Source organism: Octopus bimaculoides, chromosome 16, assembly GCF_046866305.1.
Source record: "Octopus bimaculoides isolate indiv1 chromosome 16, ASM4686630v1, whole genome shotgun sequence".
NCBI classification, from domain to species: domain Eukaryota; kingdom Metazoa; phylum Mollusca; class Cephalopoda; order Octopoda; family Octopodidae; genus Octopus; species Octopus bimaculoides.
This window is the reverse complement of record NC_142943.1, coordinates 44,637,842-44,657,515: the sequence shown is the minus strand read 5'-3', so window position 1 is coordinate 44,657,515 and position 19,674 is coordinate 44,637,842. Positions and strand designations below refer to the sequence as shown.

Genomic DNA, 19,674 nt, shown 5'->3' with positions numbered 1-19,674 from the left:
CAGCATGGCCACAGTCAAAAGACTGAAACAAGTAAAAAAAAAAAAAAAATAGTATAGAGTGGTGAATAAATCGATATATCGAGTTTGAAGTCTCTGTCTCTTTTGAATATGAAAATTTAAAAGTTAAAAACCTTATAATATATATATATATATATATATATTATATTATACTGGCTGGATCGAAACGTGCGTAAGTGACTATGACATAATATACAAAATGACTCATTACATAACCTAAACCTCCACACTGACTCATCTCACAAACTCCACATAATAAAACAACGGCTATCTGGTCCAACGAAAATGCTTTTTCTTGTATTTGTTGCTCCATTCTCCAAGTAAATACATAAACTACGGTTTAAGCAACATATTACCTGCCTCTGGACGCCCTCTTCCCAAGACGGTACCCATACAGGTGATCCCCAGGAGTGCCTCCGGATTTAAACATCCCCACACCCCTGAAGGATCGAGGCAAACCTACCACTTACCTATTCACACACACATAACCCTAACACCCTAGTGAGAGTCGTGCGTGTGTTGGTCTGAAAATTTACCTAATTTTCCAATAAACACAGCATCGGAGATACTAGTTCTAGTCTACTGTTGGTAAAAATCCTCTAAGTTCACAAATTCGTCTATCTGCCGTTATTAAGTATATATGTGAGTCACCTCGTGAGCTGGTGCATTTTACTAGAGGAAAAAGTATTGATCAGCCCCAGTCAAACCTATGTTTAAAGGTTTCCAGCCGCGACCAGCTCATCTTGATTCCATGTTTAGTGTATTTACAAGTGAAAATTGAATTAACTTCGCTGAAACTTTTTTATATAATGTGACGATAATAGCCAACGTGATCTTGCCTTTTTAAGATAACAGGAAGTGATTTGAAGATTTGGCCGTTATTTCTAAGACTTTCAATGACTGCATAGCTGCTCCCTCATTAGTTTGTATTTTTCATGAATGTCACTCCCAATCAAGTTCATCTATGTTGAAAGGTATTCCAGCCGTGACACTCCCCTCTTTTTCGAAAGTATCTCGGACTACATTATGCGTGTCCTCTTGTTTAAGACGATGGAAATTGAGCGATTTTGAGGGAGAATCTGGTTGTTATTTCTTGTTTGTCGAATGGACACGTAGGAGCTTCTTCGTTGTCAATGTCACTCACATGTCAATCGTTGGGGAAAAAAAAAAAAAACACTTTCCTGACACGTTTGTAATTCATCCCCAAAGAATTGTTTTCCATGTTTGACGTATTAAAAACGAATGTGTGACTTAGACGAAGTCTATACAGTTCAGTCACCTTTCTGATGTAATTGTAATGTCTGCTTTGAAAAAGTGATGCAAAAGAACGACGTATTTCATTATCTCCGACTTAAGGTGGTTTTGTGTTATAACACAGAACACTCCGTTATTTAGCTTGTGAGTGCCACTCATATGGACTTGTGGAGCATAAAAGCACTCGTGTTTATATCGTTGAAGGAGGACAATCGTCTATCCAGGCAGTGATGTCACGAATTGCCTTTTGCTATTAATACTGCTTCGGTCGCTACGGCTACTATTGGAAATACTTCCGCCTGTCCCGCCCCCCATTTTCTCGCAAATTTGTTTATTTAAAAAAAAATTTTTGCGACCCCACCCCCGTTTTCGGATACGGAGGTTCCGGAAAATTGCTAAAAATCGGTATTGTTAAATTTCCGCTCCCTTTCCCCCCATCGAATTCTTCAATTTTGACTTTTTTCCCCAACACTAACCCTAACCCTAACCGTAACTACAGAAATGTTTTGAAATTTTTGCCCGAATAATAATAATGTCCGTATTTTTCCGCATATTTAGAAAAAAAAAAAAAATTCTTTAAAAAAATTTTACAAAAATTTTAGGAATTTTTTTTTCAGAATCATAATCTCTGAAAAAAAGTTAAAAAAAACAAAATGAATGAAATGGGGGTGGCGGAGGGTGTTAATTTAAAAATGTCGATTTTTGCCAAGTTTTTTGCAGATTCGTATTCCCCGTAGCCGAAATGGTGGTGGTGGTGGGGTTGTGTCGAAAAAAAAATTTGTGGTGGTGGGGGGAGTCTTGCCAATTAATGTTTTATAAAGTTTAATAAGGGGCTCAAATTCAACCCCAATTTTAAATTTTGAACTTTTTCATCCATTTATTTATCTGTCTATCTATTTACCCAGTCCGTTTATTCATAAAATATATTTGTCAACTAAATGTGGCAGTCCTATAGAAGACGGTGTTACTGTTGTTTTTAGCCCCAGGAAGATATTCATATCTATCTCTTTATACACATATCTATATGCTTATTGAATTTAAAATTTTGAAAACGCGGTTTCTTGCACATTCGGAATCTCCGTCATTTAAAACATAGGAGGGGAAAAAATTTCGAAAAAGTTCAAAATTTTAAGTGGAGGAGGTGGGGGTAATTTTATTTTTTTGCATTTTTTGCATTTTTTTTGCATATTTGTTATCTCCAAATTTTTTTTTTAATGCATTTTTCAAGGAGAGGTGCGAAACTGCATCGGCCCCTTAATTGATTAAAAATAAGTAGTTTATAAAAAAATTATATTCTTAGTTAACTAAATTAACAATTCTTTTGTCACCCACATTGACGATCTAATCTGGAAATACCAAAATATTTTGAAATATACGAAGATATTGAAATTACATACTTTCAGTGTGAGCTTGCTTCCCAACCACATAGTTCCGGGTTCAGTCCCACTCCATGGCACCTCGGTAGACGAAACTGAAAGAAGCCTCTGTGTGTGTGTGTGTGTGTGTGTGTGTGTGTGTGTATGTATGTATGTATGTATGTATGGCCTTTCAACTGGATTTTATGTACCCAACCGCCGGATTACCTTGGATTACTGTTCCCATTGGATCTGCCTTTCCTGAACCTTGATTGAACATCAGCAAAATTTGTCCGTGACTCTTACACTTTTTTCCACTTTTTTCGACTTGTTTCACCTTTATCTGTTCTCCTTCTACCTTTCTCGTCCTTCCCTTGTCTCACCACTAATAACACCCACACCGACATTCACATCCTCTCACCATGCCTGACCTTCACTCTTTCACCCAACATCTTCAGTCCCTTGCATCGGTACCATTTTCCTCTTTCTCCGTTCTTCCATTCTCCGAACTTTCCATCTTTCCGACGAAGGGCTACGCCCGAAACGTCATACACTCTCTCTTTCCTTTCCTGAGCGTCCAATAATACTATCCATATCACGTCCTCACTTTGTTGTTTTTTTGTTTTTTTGTTATTGTGTTTTTGAACTATATATATATATATATATATATATATATATATATATAGCTTTATGGTAATTGTTCTGTTTGGTTAGATTTAAAAAGTAAATAAATATTAAGGGGAGATAAGTCAACTTACTTTTTACAACATAAACACTGGCGAAATATGACTTCTCTCAAAAAATGAATGGTAACGAACAGATTTGCTCCTTTTACAACTCTTGCAGTGCCATAATTTTCCATCAGTAACGTCACCGAGTAGTAAGGCCACATGGGGATTACAATTTTCACAGGTGTACATATTTATAACTAGCCAATGAAAAACACGGATGCATACTAACAATATTCTTAAAAATTAAACCTGGAAAAGTAACTTTTTAAAAAATCCAATTCATTTCACTTTTTAAATTTTTATTTTTTGTACTAAATGAATTAAGAAATTTAAAATTTTCATTTTAGCTGGAATATTTTAAGCTCTAATTTTAATGAGTTTTTTCTTGTGCTCTACTTTTCCAGGTTTAATTGTTAAGAATATTGTTAGTATGTGTTTGCATTTTTCATTGGCTAGTCCAGTGTTTTTACAGGTAAAAAAAAATAAATGCACCCTTTTAAAGCCTAGCCAGGCTCATGGGCCCGGTTTCCCGGTTTCAATGGCATATGTGTTCCCCAGCCGGACGGGACGCCAATCCATCGCAGCGTTACTCATTTTTGCCAGCTGAGTGGACTGGAGCAATGTGAAATGAAGTGTTATGCTGAAGAACACAACGCGTTGCCCGGTCCAGGAATCGAAACTACAATCTTACGATCATGATGCTGACACCTTACAGGTATTGCAGTAAAATTTTAATTAAAAATATATAAAACTACCATATTTTTCTGTCATTTTGAATTCAAAAATTTCCAAGAAAATTCAAACAAAATTTTGATTTTTTTTTTTCTTCATTTAATTAATTCTCATTTAGAAATTAAATTAAAAATGAATGATAATCATTGCAACTTTGCCTTTTCTGGATATAATGTATGTACTGTAATTTTGGTACTATACAGAGACAAAGTTACAAATGAATATATTTAAAGAATTTTTAAAATAATGGGGGGAAAAATGAGGATACAAATTTAATAAAAATGACTTTATTTTAAATAAATGGAATTAAATTAATATTGAATAGAATATAATTACAAGTTGCATTTGCCTTTTCTGAACAGCTTTACTACAGACTTCAGTACTGCTCATAGACACAAAGCCACAAATCATCGCATGTGTGTGACTCTTTAAACATTTTTGATAGTGCTCTGTAAAGTTTTGTCACCTTTCTTGTCTTTTCCTCTCTCGCTCTTTTCTTTTTTCTTCTTTTTACCCCCCCCCCCCCAACACCCGTTGATTAGTGGGGGTTGCCACCACTTTAACCTATCCATTCTTGATGACAGAAGCATGCATTGAACAACCAAGGGACCTGCTTGGTGGAGCAACTGTGACAATAGATCAACCTCTGACTTCTCCACCAACTTCGGTACACTTGAGAGAGGCTAACCTCTTTCCACCACAAGTTCCACATTGAATTAACCCTACCAACCCCACCACTCCTATGACTTTCAACACTCTCCCCACCACCACCCGATCTTTGTTCCAGCCCCACCAATGGAAACGGAATTAACCCTGCCAACCCCACTCCTACAACTTTTAACCCTCCTCCACACCACCTGCCTCCATTCTAGTCCCACCTTCGGAACTAATACGTCACTCCCTCGACTGAGTTCCAATGCTAGCCCTCCACTGTTGGTCGATGCCAGCTCACCACCTGACTGTGCTCGCACTAGCCGTTACTTGAAGACAATTAATTGTCACCTATGCCACCAAAATTACTGCAGGAGTCGTGTCTGCATGACCAAGGCTCAGGCTGAAAGTCTTTCATACTGAACTTGTAGTCAGTGCCAACTATTGACCTTTTTGAAGAGTCCTTCCCTTCCATCGCAGCCCTTCCCCCATTGGCTTGGTGCTCTCTAGATGCCCCAATCACTGACTTTACCTTTGAGTCCATCTTCCAGTTGAAGGTGGCTGCCCTTGAGCAATTGCTGAAAAATATTGAAGCTATTGAACCCCATCAAGGTTTTTTCATACTTAGGAATTATCTCTCAATCCCTAAGCTTCTATATTTATTCAGAGTCAGCTCATCTTACCAATTCCCATGATGCCTCCAACACTTCGACAACCTAATCTTTGAGAGACTCGAATGCTTAGACAATGTCAGACTGTCTCTAACGTCCCGCAATCAGGCTACATTGCCCAAGAGATTTAGAGGTCTTGGTCTTCGTAAGTGTTCATCTTTCTCTCTGCCCTGCTTCCTTTCCTCCACCCTGGTGAGCAACATCCTCTCTTCTTCAATATGGACCAGTTCCAACAGGGAATTGGATGAAGCCCTCCAACACTGGAGGGAACTGGGCTTGTCTGCTCCTGAGAAGTGGGAAGACTTTCGGAGTCAGAGAGCTTGGGACAACATAATTTTGAAGGCCACCTTTGACTCCTTTATCCAGTTGGACCAGTTTTTAAGGTGCTACTTGATGTCTGTGTGAAGTAAATCTCGTGGTGTGAAGAATCAACACAACATGCGGTTGTCATGGTAACAAGCTGTTAATGCCTCGCTGTTTGTTGACTGGCTAAAATTACCCAACTTTCCCAACTTTAATTTTAGATAACATCAGATTCTTTTATTTTGTTTTTGGATTTGGTTTGCAAGATTCTTTATGTGAGTTCGTGTGTTGAAGCATATTCTGTTGTGTCTGGGGAGAGTCATTCTCATTTCCACTTAGTAAAATAAAAAAAGAAATGAGTGGAAATTTTGCTGGTGAGTGTGTTAAATTATAAGGCACTAAAAGAGAATGACTCTCCTCAGACACATCAGATTCTTTAACTAACGAGATAAAGTAATTGGTTGATCATAATTAAAATTCACAGTTGCATTGATACACCAAAATTGAAAGCAATCTGAGCAAAATTAAAGGGGGCTCATTTTGCAAATGAAGGAGACTAGATCTGCCTGTTGTAGCTATATTAATAGAACTGTTTTGAAATAATAGTCGTTTGATGTCTTTGTTTTTCGCATGCCTTAAACCCCACTTTGTGTTCTTATATATAAATAAAATGATTTCCTTGTTTGAATTTTCTTTTTTAAATTCAAAGGGCACAAACCTCCCAACATTTTTGTCCATTTATCAGTGTCTTTCCCTCTTCCTGTGACCATTCTTTGTTTTCCCTCCCTCTTTGTCTTCCTTGTTTTCATTGTAATTTAATTTTTCTGCTTTGTTCTCCATGCTACTTACTAATTTTCCATTTCCTTCTGTCTCTCCATGCTACTTGCTCATTTTTTCACTCTCTCTATATTCCTTTCTCTCTCTCTCTCTCTCTCTCTCTCTCTCTACACTATTTCACCTTCCCCTCTCTCTATCCTGCCCTCTACTGTACTCAACACCAGTGCAGCCAATCCCGAAATTCTTACTTCCCACTTTGTTGTTTCATTTGAAAATTTCAGTGAAGATAAGACTCCCTTCTGTTCTCCCATGTTATATTGCTTAGTGAGTATCATTTTCTCATGTTCTTAACCAAAAGGTTAATGTCGCTTTGTATGTTGACTTGTGTGTATGAGTTTACTTGTGTAATTGTGTATATGAGTGAGTGTACATGTATATCTATACAAATTGTTACTGTATTGTTTCTTTCCTTAATTTTCCACCCTACCTGTATTTTGTTTTTCTCATTTTGTCCTTGTTTGCCTATCACTTCAGTAATATTCCCATTGTTACTGGTGCAACCAGACAAGCAGTACTATGGATTTAAAGTCTTCAGCCTTTAAATGCACTGACTGTACTTGTAGTCTGGTTTCTATGGCTAATGAGAGGATTTCCATGTTTCTTTGTTTTTCTTTTAATTGTTTCTATTTTGAATTTTCTTTATACATGCGTGCATGCATATGCACACACACACCAATATTCTGTGAAAACCTGTCATGGCAACAAGGACATCTTGTCATAGGCAATCTGCTCCAATAAATTCTATCTAACTCATGCAAGCATTGGAAAGTAGATGTTAAAAGCAATGAAAGTGACAAGGAAGGGATCAGAATTTTTAAAAATTGAAATTTTGAAACTCTACCAAATTAGTTGAATTTGTGGAATTTTTGAGATAATCTGCTAAAAGTGTGTGATTGTGAATGAAAGTGGCTGATATGGGTTTCCTTCAAAGAGTCTCTGGAGTAATGTTACTCAACAAGATGCATAGCTTGAAGATCAGGGGTTTTTCCAGGTCTTGCTGCTACTCCTCTACATTGAGAGGTCACAGCTCTGTTATTTTAGTTGGACTTATCAACCCCAGTACTTTTTTTTTTCTTTTTGTAAAGCTTGGTATTATTCTGTTGGTTTCCTTTGCTGAACTACTAAGTTACAGGTGTGTAAACATACCAACACTGGTTGTCAAGTGGTGGTGGGGGGGGGGGGATAAACATATACATGCAGACACACACACATATAGATATGATAGGCTTCTTTCAGTTTCTATCTATCAAATACACTCACAAGGCTTTGGTCAAGATGAGGCTATAGTAGAAGACACTTGTCCAAAGTGCCACACAGTGGGACTGAACCTGGAACCATGTAGTTGGGAAGCAAACTTCTTACCACAGAGCCACACCTGGGAACAATTTTAAAATTGTAAAAAATTGGTTGCAGTAACTCAAACAGAAAAGATTGCATAATTGTAAGCTGCATTGCTTAAAATATCATGCATCCAAAGAAATTAGTTTTGTGGTGCTCAAGATAATTTCCAACTCCATTCTACAGGCTGACTCAGTCTTTTTTTTTTTCTCCTCTTCAGGAAAATTTAGGATTCAGTCCTACTACTCTACTCCCAGGATTTGGAAGATGGAAGCTGTGAGGAAGCTCATCAAATATATATGTATATATCTATGTTCATGTCTCTTTGTGTTTGTTTCCCACCACCGCTTGACAGACAACAAGTGTTGGTTTGTTCACATCCCCATGATTTAATGGCTTGGCAAAATAAGACTGATAGATTAAGTGACAGGTTTTTAAAAAATTAATACTGGGGGTGATTCGTCCAGCACCAGCGTGATCGTTACCAACGTCGCCTTCATGACACTTGTGCCAGTGGCACGTGAAAAGATATTCGAGCGAGATCGTTGCCAATGCCGATGGACTGGCTCCTGTGCAGGTGACACGTAAAATACACCATTTCGAGCATGACCATTGCTAGTGCCGCTGGACTGGCTCCTGTGCAGGTGGCATGTAAAATACACCATTTCAAGCGTGGTCGTCGCCAGTACCGCCTGACTGGCCTTCGTGCCAGTGGCACGTAAAAGCACCCACTACACTCTCGGAGAAACTCTGCCAAATCAGATTGGAGCCTGGTGTCGCCTCCTGGTCCACCAGTTCTCAGTCAAATCGTCCAACCCATGCTAGCATGGAAAGTGGACGTTAACCGACGATGATGATGATGAAGGTGGTGCCCCAGCATGGCTGCAGTCTAATGACTGAAGTAAAAGGTAAAAGATTAGAGAAGAGATGCTCGTATTTGTATTGTATTCTTGTTCTTGAATCAAGCAATGCAATTGTTAATTATAAATCTTATACAATTGCATATGTTATACAAAAGGGCAAGTGTAGCTCTGGGCCAAACGAAGCCTTGTGAGTGGATTTAGTAGGTGGAAACTGAAGGGAGCACATCCTGTATATGTATATATTGTATATATATCTGTGTGTGTGTTTGTCCCTGATGGCTGTTTTTGTGTAACTAATGGAAGATAAAAGTACATACTCTGTTGTTTACTATTTTTTATAGAAAAATTATATATTCTGTTATTCTGTTTGTACTCCATTATTTTCTACTTTGTTGAAAAGTTGCCAATTCAAGTAAATAAACATGTATTTTCATTGTTTTATAACTCTTCCATCCAAAGAAGCGGCCCTTGTAAGATTTGAAACTGAAAACTGTTTTAGGGATACAACTAAATAATTATTTAGTTCTGTTTTCTCAAAGTTTCTGCTGCGCTAATATATTTCTGTATTGTGTTGGTAGAAATACCAGACAGGACAGTAATTTACTGATTAAATTACATGAGAGATATTTACCTGGTAACTTGCACTGAATTACCTGGACTCTTTCTTTCTGTGCTGCCCTTTCTGCTCTCATTTAAAAGTTTTATCTTTCTCTGTTTTATGTTTTTTTTTTTAATTTTCATTCTCTTTGTTTTTTCTATTGCTCTCTTTTTCTTTTCTGTATTTGCCTATTTAACTGTCTTTTACTCTCTCCATCCTCCAACTACTTATCTATATACCTACCTTTTTACCTATTACATCTATCTATCGATTTAGCCCAACAGCTGTCTAATAGTCTAATTAGCTTGGCAGCTATCCATCACTACTCACCTCTTTTTCTTACTTTCCGTGATTTGCTTTAAATTGTTGACTCTATATTGTGAACTGGAATTATTGAAATATAAAAAAAGTGAGGTGGGGAGAAAATTCGAAATAATAGTTTGGTTGCTATAACGACAACTTCAAATTATTGCAGTAAGAAAGTGTTTAGATTTCTGTCACTTCAGAATAGCAGTCTCTTGTTGGTTGTTCTATATTTATAGCTATAGATATGCCTACATAGCTACCAGAATTTTTAAAAGCACTATTTCGATAGCTATATAGCACCAAATAAAAATGAAAAGTAGACAAAAAAAAAAAAGCCCCTAAATAGGTGTAAACATCAAAACATTTCAATGCTGATTAGATTAAAATGAAATTAACACAATTACTTTTATTTCTACTCCATATTTTTGAAGATTCCCCATCAATTTCTCTTGATGTAGAAGCTGCAGTTTCAACATGATTTATATGCATCCATGGATCCAATATTTCTTAACAGTTTACTATGTAATTTATAATCCTAACACTTATTACTCCTTTCCTTAGGTGGTTATGCAAATTTGATTTCATAAACTACAGGTGAATGAATATTCTCTCCACATTTGCAGATGCAGGTGCTAAAATGTTTTAAAACTTAGATAAATTTTCAAATGGATTTTTCCAAGTTGAATCCCTATACAATAATACTTTGAGCCAGACAGAAACTGCAGCTGATAACTGTCTATTGTACATTTAAGAATATTTTTCCCACTGAAAATTAATTTTTTTTTTCAGAATCTTCGAATTTTCATTAAAATGCTTTGCAAGATCTATAATTCCAGGTTTTGTTTTGAGAATCTGTTGCATTGAAAAAATTCATTGACTATAAAAGGTGAAAATTATCTTGAAGATGCTCCAAAACTTCCACAATAAAATTTTGTGCTTTTGCCTCTTATACAACTTTCCCCTTGCTCGATGGATTCACTCTGAAATTTCTTTTGGATCTAAATAATTTTGCACTGAATAATTTTCATTTTGCTTCTTTTCTGGTGTTATAATTATTAAACTAAGTGAATCATTGAGATGCTGAAACTCATTCAATAATTTAGGGAGGTTTTGTGTTTCTACTTCAAATATTTTTAATTTAACTCTTTGAATTTCTGAAATGATTTTCTTGAAAAAGGGTAGAAAAACAGTTTTTCTTGTCACAGTACATTAAATATGGAACTCAGTTGCATAGCAGTATTCTTCAGTTGTTGCAGTTTTAAAATGTGCTTTCAATTCAATCCACTGATGTAAAATTCTTACTACTGTAGGTTCAGTTGAAATTCATCTTCTGACATTAGGTTGAACAACCTTTAACCCTTTCGATACCAACCCATCTGAAACCACCTCTAGTTTTGTAGTACAAATGTCTTGTTTTCAAAAGTTCTGAATTAAAATCTTCCACCAAACTGTAGTCAAAATTTATGTTCGTTCCTAACACAAGCTTTAATGATAAGTTAATTTACTAAAGTCTTTGTTATGTTTAAAATTAATTGAAAGAAAATATGGTAACAAAAGGGTTAATGGCTGATTTACTTAATATATTTTAGCATAAAGTTCTTTATATTTTGCTTGATGTACTGATGAATTTGAAAACCAGCTGTATGTTTCTTTTATCATGAAATCCAAATTTCTTGACAAATATTCAGCTGCAGCATGTGACACAGCAAGTTGAAGGGAATGACAAACACATAAGTATCAGAGGAAGATTTTTTCTTTTTAATGTAACCATACACACCATTGTTTACACCAATCAAGACTGAAGTGTTGTCAGTACCTGATGTAATCAGATTTTGAAAATCAAGATCCTGTTTTTTTAAGCTGTCTTTTAACGCACAGTTAATGGTGTCAGCATTATATTCTTCTCATTCAACTTAGTTGAAATATATTAGAGTTGTCTTTTTTCTAACGTCTGGATATACCTATGTAATCTAGTAACAGATGTATCAGATTCATCAATAATTTAATTGTATTTGGCCCTTACTAAGTCATTTTTTAACTTTTCTTTAAAATATGGATCAAGAACATTAGTAATAATTCCAGTGCATTTTGCTTGAGGTTCTGTACTTGTTTCAGATTATAGATTACCAAAGCACTCTGTATATATTTCAGTTAAGTGATCTACAGTTCTTATTGAACAATGCTCAGCAATGAGTAATAAATGTCAATTTCTAAATGTGGAAGAGAAAAATCTAGGAAGACATGGGATGAAGCAAAAAACAACTTAGATGAGCTTCACAATCAGCAATTTGCACTTGGGAAGACCCATTCAGCTAAGTAAAATCAAGGCAATAAGGGCGTGTCCTTTATGTCCATGCTCCCACACACCATCTGTCCTGCACAAACCTCTCCATCCCATCTTCCCAACACCTTTCCCTCTTGCCACTCGTGTTCACCACTTGTTGTATTCTCTTCACCTTCTATCTCCCACTTTCCATTGCAAACTTACCTGTACACTACATTCCTGTCAAATCTCTTCTGCTACATCTTAAAATCCCCTTCATCTTCTGGTGCCCACTCACTATATTCTCCTCTCCCCCCCACTCCAACTCCAACCCTCCTTTCACAAACTTACCCACCCACTTACCCTGTCACATCTTCACCTTCTTGTCTCTCTTTTCTCACTCTCTCTCCACTCTCTCTGCAACTGAAGTAGCCATGTATTTCTTCTACTACAAGACATATCTAACCATAAAAATTTGTGTTTTATATACTTCTCCCCATCTACATGGCATGGAAAAACAGAAATTAAATAAACAAATAAAAGACCAGACTACACCACAGTATCTGTGAAGCTTTTAAATGAATATGGGATGAGTTGCAAGCTACTTGGTGACCCTGCTGGTGCCACGTAAAAAACATCCAGTCCACACTGTAAAGCGGTTGGCATTTGGAAGGGCATCTAACTGTAAAAAAATGTTAAAAGAGACCTTGCTCGAGCCATGTAAAATGCACTCGGTTCACTCTGTAAGGTGGCTGGCATTGGCAAGGGCATCCAGCCATAAAAACCATGTCCAAACAGTGAAACCAGGTGTAGTTTTCTGGTTAACCTGCCCCTGTCAAACCGTCCAACCCATACCAGCATGGAAAATGGACGTTAAATGATGACATCACAGGCATAGACATGCCATAGCTGTGTGGTTCAGAGGTTTCCTTCCCAACCAAATGGCTTTAGGGAGCTACAACAGGGAATAGTGTATTAATATATCAAGTTTTTCTCAAAAAGGAGACAAACTGAATGTTTGCAGTGTAGTAGATTTAACTAAAGATACCTGATAGCCATAGGTGGGACTTTACAGTGAAGTAAGGGGCTAGGTCTATTACTCAACAGCAGGTAGAGTTTGATGGGTTTCCCAAAGATCCTGACTTCCTAATTTTACTCACAAGGTGTGGATTGATCTGAAGCTATGAGAGATGTGCCGCGCTGTCAGACTGAACCTAGGACATTTTAACTGCAAACTGCTAAAAAAAAAAAAAAAAAAAAAAAAAGAGGTATTGGTAACAGATGAAAAGCATCCAGCAGCAGTGGTGGAATTGCTAAATGTAGATTTTTGTGTCTTTTCATATCATCAATAAGCAAGTATGCACTAAATTTTCTTTTTCCATTCTTGTTTTTTAGTTTTAATTTTCTGTACATTTTATTGCTTCCAGGTTCACTCACAATGCAAGCTGATGAAGTCCTACAACTCTTCAATAACTATGGAAAATACCCAAGAATTATCTACTTCTTACTCTGTTTTGTTATTTTACGTGGAGTTTTTTCTGTGTTTTCCATTATGTACATTGCTCCGACGACATCACACACATGCAAGTCTGATCGATGGAACTCTTCTAGTGCCTCAGTAGTCACTTCAGACTGTTCTGTATTTGTCTACAATGGAACTGACAATGTCACATATGAATGTATGGATTGGTCTTACGACAAATCTCCCGAAGAATCCATAATAGCACAGGTGAGTGTCTTTTATATGATTTTCATATTCTATTTTGCTTTTCTTTTCACAATCATTTTTTCATGCTAGCATGGTTCAATAATATATTATTGAGACTTTGTTTACAGTTGAATGCCCTCCCTGTCACTAATCCTTCCTTGTCTGTTCCTTTTTTTCTTTTTGCAAGTAAGGGATCTCTTATTCCACACGTCTTCAAACACACAAAGCCATTAGGTTATTTGCTGATAGGGGAAATGACATTACCACTTGTAGGTCAATGATTTTCATAGAAGTGCAAATATAAACAAATACATAGACATGTACATGCATACTTTTACACACGTGCACGTGTATATATATATATATATACTTATTTTTATGTCTCCTCTTGACATTGTATGCTAATTGTTAAATGTTATCATACAAATGGTGTTGTTTGTTTGCAATCTTCCATGAAATATGTCCAGCTATTGGGCTCTTCATGTTTGAAGGATAAGAGGTAATATTTCACCTATCTGGAAACGGGTGAGGGTTGGTGACAGGAAGAGCATTTAACTCTAGTAAATCTCCCTCAACTGTATCGAAAAGTAGACATTAAAAAAATAATGATTTTTGCACACATATACATACAACAATAAAATAGATGTAAAATAGTCTAAAGTTGGATTGGGATCAAAATATTGTCATTGGAAAATTGTGAAGAATTAATTTTGTTATGAGGTTAGGTTATGTTTTTATTATTTATTTCATAACATCTGTTTTTTTTATATTTTCTTTTTCAGTGGAACTTGGTGTGTAATCAAGATTACATCATTCACCTCTCAACAGCCATCTACATGGTTGGGAATCTCTTTGGATGCCTCATTTTAATGCCATTCGCTGACAAGTTTGGTCGAAAGTTAATACTTAATTTTCTTCTTAGCATCCAACTGATTCTAAATTTTGTCTTGATCTTCAGTAACTCCATTATAACGTTCACCATTTTACGGTTTTTTATTGGTGCTGCTAACATTGTGAGTGATATTTGATTCCAAATTTTTTTTCTTGCAGCATTTTCACATCTTTACATCTACCATTGTGGGAGCATGTGGTCTAACAGTTTGGGTGTTGGGCTTTTTAATCATGAGGTTATAGGTTCAATACTTGGGGTGGTGGCAGGTGGTGTCCTTGTCCTTGATCCAAGACACTTCATTTCACATTGTTCCATTCTGCTCAGCTGAAATGAATACCAGTTAAATGCTGGTTGCCACCTGTCCTCTTTTTCCAGCTGTTACATCCTTGTACCAAAGGTAGGAAGGCTGACAAGGTGTCTGTTTCTACCTGCATCTACACAGGCAACTGTAACAACTAGCAAAACCATGGTTATTGCTACCGAGTGATACTCACTTGCTAGTGACTGATAGTTTTTGACCACTTCCATCACTTATACATTTCCTTTATTTCCTGTTCATTCATACAATCATTTCTGAGTATCACAGTTATTTAACCAACAGATGATATGTATACATGTGTGGTTAAGAAGTTTCCTTCCTAAACACATGGTTTTATATTCAGTCCCACTGCATGGCACCCTAGGTGAGTGTCTTCTACTACAGCCTTTAGTTTACCAAAGCTTTGTGAGTGGATTTCATAAGTAGAAATTAAAAGAAGCCTGTTGTGTGTGTATGTATATATATGTATGTGTATACATAATTAAGCACATAGATGCAAAATGATACTTGAATACCAAAAGTAGAGTAATATACTATGTCATTAAAACTGAAAAGTTATTGTCACCATTCTTTTGAAAGTATGTGTGTGTAATTCATAAATACTTCCTTAGTGTTCTCTAATCATTCATCTTACATATTGTCACTTTTACTCCTCTCCATTTTCCAGACAATAGCTTTGTTAGCATACTGTATGTTATCCGAAGTCTTGCCTTCAACTCGCCGAACATTACGTGTAATTGGTGCTTCTTCATTTTGGTCGCTCGGCATCATGTCCCTGGCACTTTTTGGTGCTCTCATTTCTGACTGGAAGATTTTGCAAATTGTTCTTTCATTACCAAATCTTGTTGTGATTTTCTTGTGCTGGTAAGTAAATTTTTAGAAACATTTATGTATGTGTTAATGTATGAAAATATATTTTCATGTGTGCTGTCTTAGATGTTCCCTCAGGTGTGTGATATTGATGCTTTTAAATGTTTCCTATGTTTTCTGTGTGTGTGTGATGCTTTCATATCTTCTATGCCTGTGTATTTATGTGATGTTCTTGTGTGTGTGTGTGTGTGTGATGCTTTCAAGAGGCAGAGCCTCATAAAAGCTATGACAACAGGCGAGTGACAAGTGGTGAGATACTGTGCTGAAGAAGATTTGCCCAATCCCAGCAAACATGGGAAAAGCAGATGTAAAAGTGATGATGGTGATGATGCTGATATGTGTATGTGTTACAATTTCGGGGGATAGGGTAAGTCAGTTACGTTAATCCCAGTGCACAACTGGTACTTACTTCATCAACCCTGAAAGGATGAAAGGCAAAGTTGACCTTGGTGAAATTCGAATTCAGAATGTCGCCCCTTGTGGGTAATAAAAAAACTGCTGCTAAGCATTTTGCCTGGCATGCTAACAATTCAGCCAGCTCGCTGCCTTCATAGGTGAATTGTAATAATGAGTACAGGGTGACAGATTTTGGGGCGAGGGGTGAACTCAAGGAAATTGACCCTGATATTTAACTGGTATTTTATATATTAGAGTGATCTAGAAGAATGAAAAGTCCTAGGACAGTGTATCTGTCTAGAAATCCAGGCAGTTTGTTCAATACCCTAACAACTCTATCATTTCAATAATAATAATGTTTCTACTGGAAGCACAAGGCCTCAAATTTGGGGGAAGGGATTAAGTCGATTACATCGACCCCAGTGCGTAATCGCTACCAATTTTATCGACACCGAAAGAATGAAAGGCAAAGTCAATCTCAGCAGAATCTGAACTCAGAAGATGGATGAAATGCTGCTAACCATTTTGTCTCGTATGCTAACAATTCTGCTAGCTTGCTACCCTCAATGCAATAATCATAATAATTGTTTCTAATTTAGGCACCACAAGGCAAGCAATTTTGAGGGGAGGCAGGGTCAGTCAATGCTATCCTCTCTGGTAGGATGAAAGGCTAAGTTGACCACAGTGGGATTGATCTCAGAATGTAAAGAGCTGAAACAAATACTGCAGGGCATTCAGCTGAATGCTCTATCATAATTTATCAATATGAATATATTTTTTAATACTCTTTAATTTTTTTTTCTCTAGGCACCTTCCTGAGTCAATATCCTGGTTATTTACTCACAAAAAATTTGGAAAAATCATGGAAATTTTTAAGTGTGCTGCAAAATGGGATAAAAAAAATCTACCCTGTGATTTTAATTTAGAAACATTGCAACATTCTCAAAACCATGATTTATTGCTAAATGACATTAAAGTGAAAAATGATTTTCCTTCAAATAGCACACTGAATAAATCACAGGATAGCAGCTATGAACAAAAAAGCTACCAAAGCAAGAATTCAATAAAAGACTCTCAAGAACAACCTGCAGAATCTACAGAAAACCCTTGTGCTAAACCTGGAAATAGTAACAAAAATATCACAGAGAATGACACTTGGCAGTGTACAGAACTGATGACATTAAACATCAAGTCATTGTTTTCTACACCAAGAATGCTGGGATATACACTTATAATGTTTTATATATCGTAAGTCCACCTCATATGTTCTATATTCTATACTTATGTCATGCTGCTCTTAAATAGCGAGGAAAGATTTTTTTTTGTTTTATGCAGTTTGAATTTTCATTTAGACACAAGACTTATTGGTCAAGGACTATAGGAGTGGGTGGGCGTAGCTACTGAATTAAGCCTTTTCCTATATGTGTATGTTTTACTTGTTTCAATCATTAGATTGCAGCCATATTGGGGCTACTGTCTTGAATTTTTCATTGAATGAATCAACCCCAATACTTTTTTTTTAAGCCTGGTACTTGTTCTCTCAGTCTCTTTTGTTGATCTAAGTTATGGGGACTTAAACACCAACACTGGTTGTCAAGCAATGGTGGTGGACAAACAGACACAAAGACACATGCACCTAGGTTGATACATATGTGTGCATACATACATACGCACGCTCACTCGCAACAGGCTTGTTTCAGTTTCTCTCTACCAAATCTACTCACAAGGCCAAGGCTATAGTAGAAGACACTTACCAAAGGTGCCATGCAGTGGTACTATACCTTAAACCATGTGGTCGGGAAGCAAACTTCTTACTACACAATTTTTTTTTCTTGATCCCTAAGACTCAATAAGGCTGGTTACCCAGTTTCTATGACATATAAATGACTGAGATCACAACATTCCAACATTCCCTTGAATAGGATGCTGGTACATTGCAAAGTTCAAGGCCAGCAATTTTCAGGGGAGAGAGGAAATCAATTACAATGACCCCAGTACTTGACTGACTCTTTATCTTATTAATCCTCAAAGGGATTAAAGGCAAAGTTGTCCTCGGTGGGATTAGAACTGAGAATGTAAAGAGCCATAAGATATGCTGCTTAGCATTTTGTCTAACTTGCCAATAACACAGCCAGCTTGCCAGTTTCCTATTATATTACTGGTACTTATTTTATTACCATCCTCCATCTTAATTAGGTAACTTAATCAGAGAATGACTGTATTTGACTGAATTCAGAAAATAGCTTGATGAAACTAAGACCTGTGAGCATTTTTACCATTTCTGCCAATCCACTGATTGCTACAATAATAATAATTTCATACATTGGCACACACATTTTTGGGGTGGAGTGGGGGAGGTCATTCTCAATAAAATAGAATGAATGATAAAGATGACCTTCACAAGATTTCAACTCAGAATGTAAAGGGCTGTAACTAAACACAGCAAGGTACTCTGCCCAGCCCTCTGATGAGTCTGCCATTTCACTGCTGTTTTGCCTGACCCTTCAATAGTTCTGCCATCCCATTGCTCTTTCTCTTCAATAACAATGATTTGTACATAAACACAAGACCACAAACAGCAGCAAATGATGTCATTAACAAAATTAAATCTAGTATTTTGACTGATATTTTATCATCCCCAGGAAAATGAAAGGCAAAGCCAGTCATGATGAGACTTGAAATCAGAACATAAAATTTTATTAAATGTTGTTCTTTACAAAAACATTTAATAAAATTTCTAGCAGTCACAAGGTCAAAAATTTGAGTGTAGTTTTAGATATACAAAAAGGTAAGATGCTTACAGTGAGAAAGTCTCTGATCATAGATCTGCTCTGTCAGGACTGACCTAGAGCTAAACAAAAGCAACAGTGTGTGTGTTCATGCATGCATGTATGTGCACATATGGATATACATACCTATAAAATTTTCTTTTATGTTTGTTTCCAGGACAATAAACAGTTTAAGTTATTTTGGAATAATTCTCAGTACACCATCTCTGCCAGGAAACTTATCTTGGAATCTCTTCTGGACTGCAATCTGTGAGATATTTGCATATATAGTGACAATGTTGATAGCAAACAAGTAAGTTATTTTCTCAAAATCCCTTAACCCTTTCATTACTATGTTTCTGTTGAAATACACTACCCTTGTTTCAGTTCATCATGAAAGTAATGAAGAATTCAATAAAATAACCTTGTCATTATTAAACTTGTGTTTGGAACATAAATTAACTTGAAATTTAGATGGAAGGTTTTAATTTTGATCACTTCAATAACAAGGAGTTTATATCATTGCACCAGGTTGGTATTAAAAGGTTTTAACCCTTTTATTAGCATATTTCTCTTGAATTACTCTGCTTTCGCTATCCTTATCATCCATGGGTTGGACGATTTGATAGAATCTGACAGGTCCAAAGATTGTATTGTACTCAGTGTCTGTCCTGGCATAGTTTCTACAGCTAGATGCCTTTCCTAACACCAACCACTGTACAATGTGTACTGGGTGCTTTTTTTTCTTCTCCCCATTGCTTTACAGTTTGCAAGACTAAGATCCCCTTTTACTGAGTAGAA

At 36.4% G+C, this 19,674-nt stretch overlaps 1 protein-coding gene across 5 annotated transcripts in view; it reads left to right on the top strand.

Moving 5' to 3' along the window:
* Positions 1 to 19,674, top strand: part of LOC106868963 (solute carrier family 22 member 4) — a 38,973-nt gene that overhangs the window by 5,599 nt on the left and 13,700 nt on the right. For 2 of the 5 annotated variants that reach the window (XM_014914435.3, XM_014914437.3), the window contains exons 3-8: positions 8,111 to 8,191; positions 13,348 to 13,649; positions 14,411 to 14,641; positions 15,507 to 15,703; positions 16,913 to 17,353; positions 19,052 to 19,186. In XM_014914435.3, the coding sequence (XP_014769921.1) occupies positions 8,158 to 8,191; positions 13,348 to 13,649; positions 14,411 to 14,641; positions 15,507 to 15,703; positions 16,913 to 17,353; positions 19,052 to 19,186 (1,340 nt within the window). In that variant the 5' untranslated portion in view covers positions 8,111 to 8,157. Of the gene's footprint in view, positions 1 to 3,833; positions 4,074 to 6,719; positions 6,817 to 8,110; positions 8,192 to 13,347; positions 13,650 to 14,410; positions 14,642 to 15,506; positions 15,704 to 16,912; positions 17,354 to 19,051; positions 19,187 to 19,674 lie in introns of those variants that run through there. The other 3 variants (XM_052973850.2, XM_089364543.1, XM_014914438.3) reach the window with 3 other exon arrangements.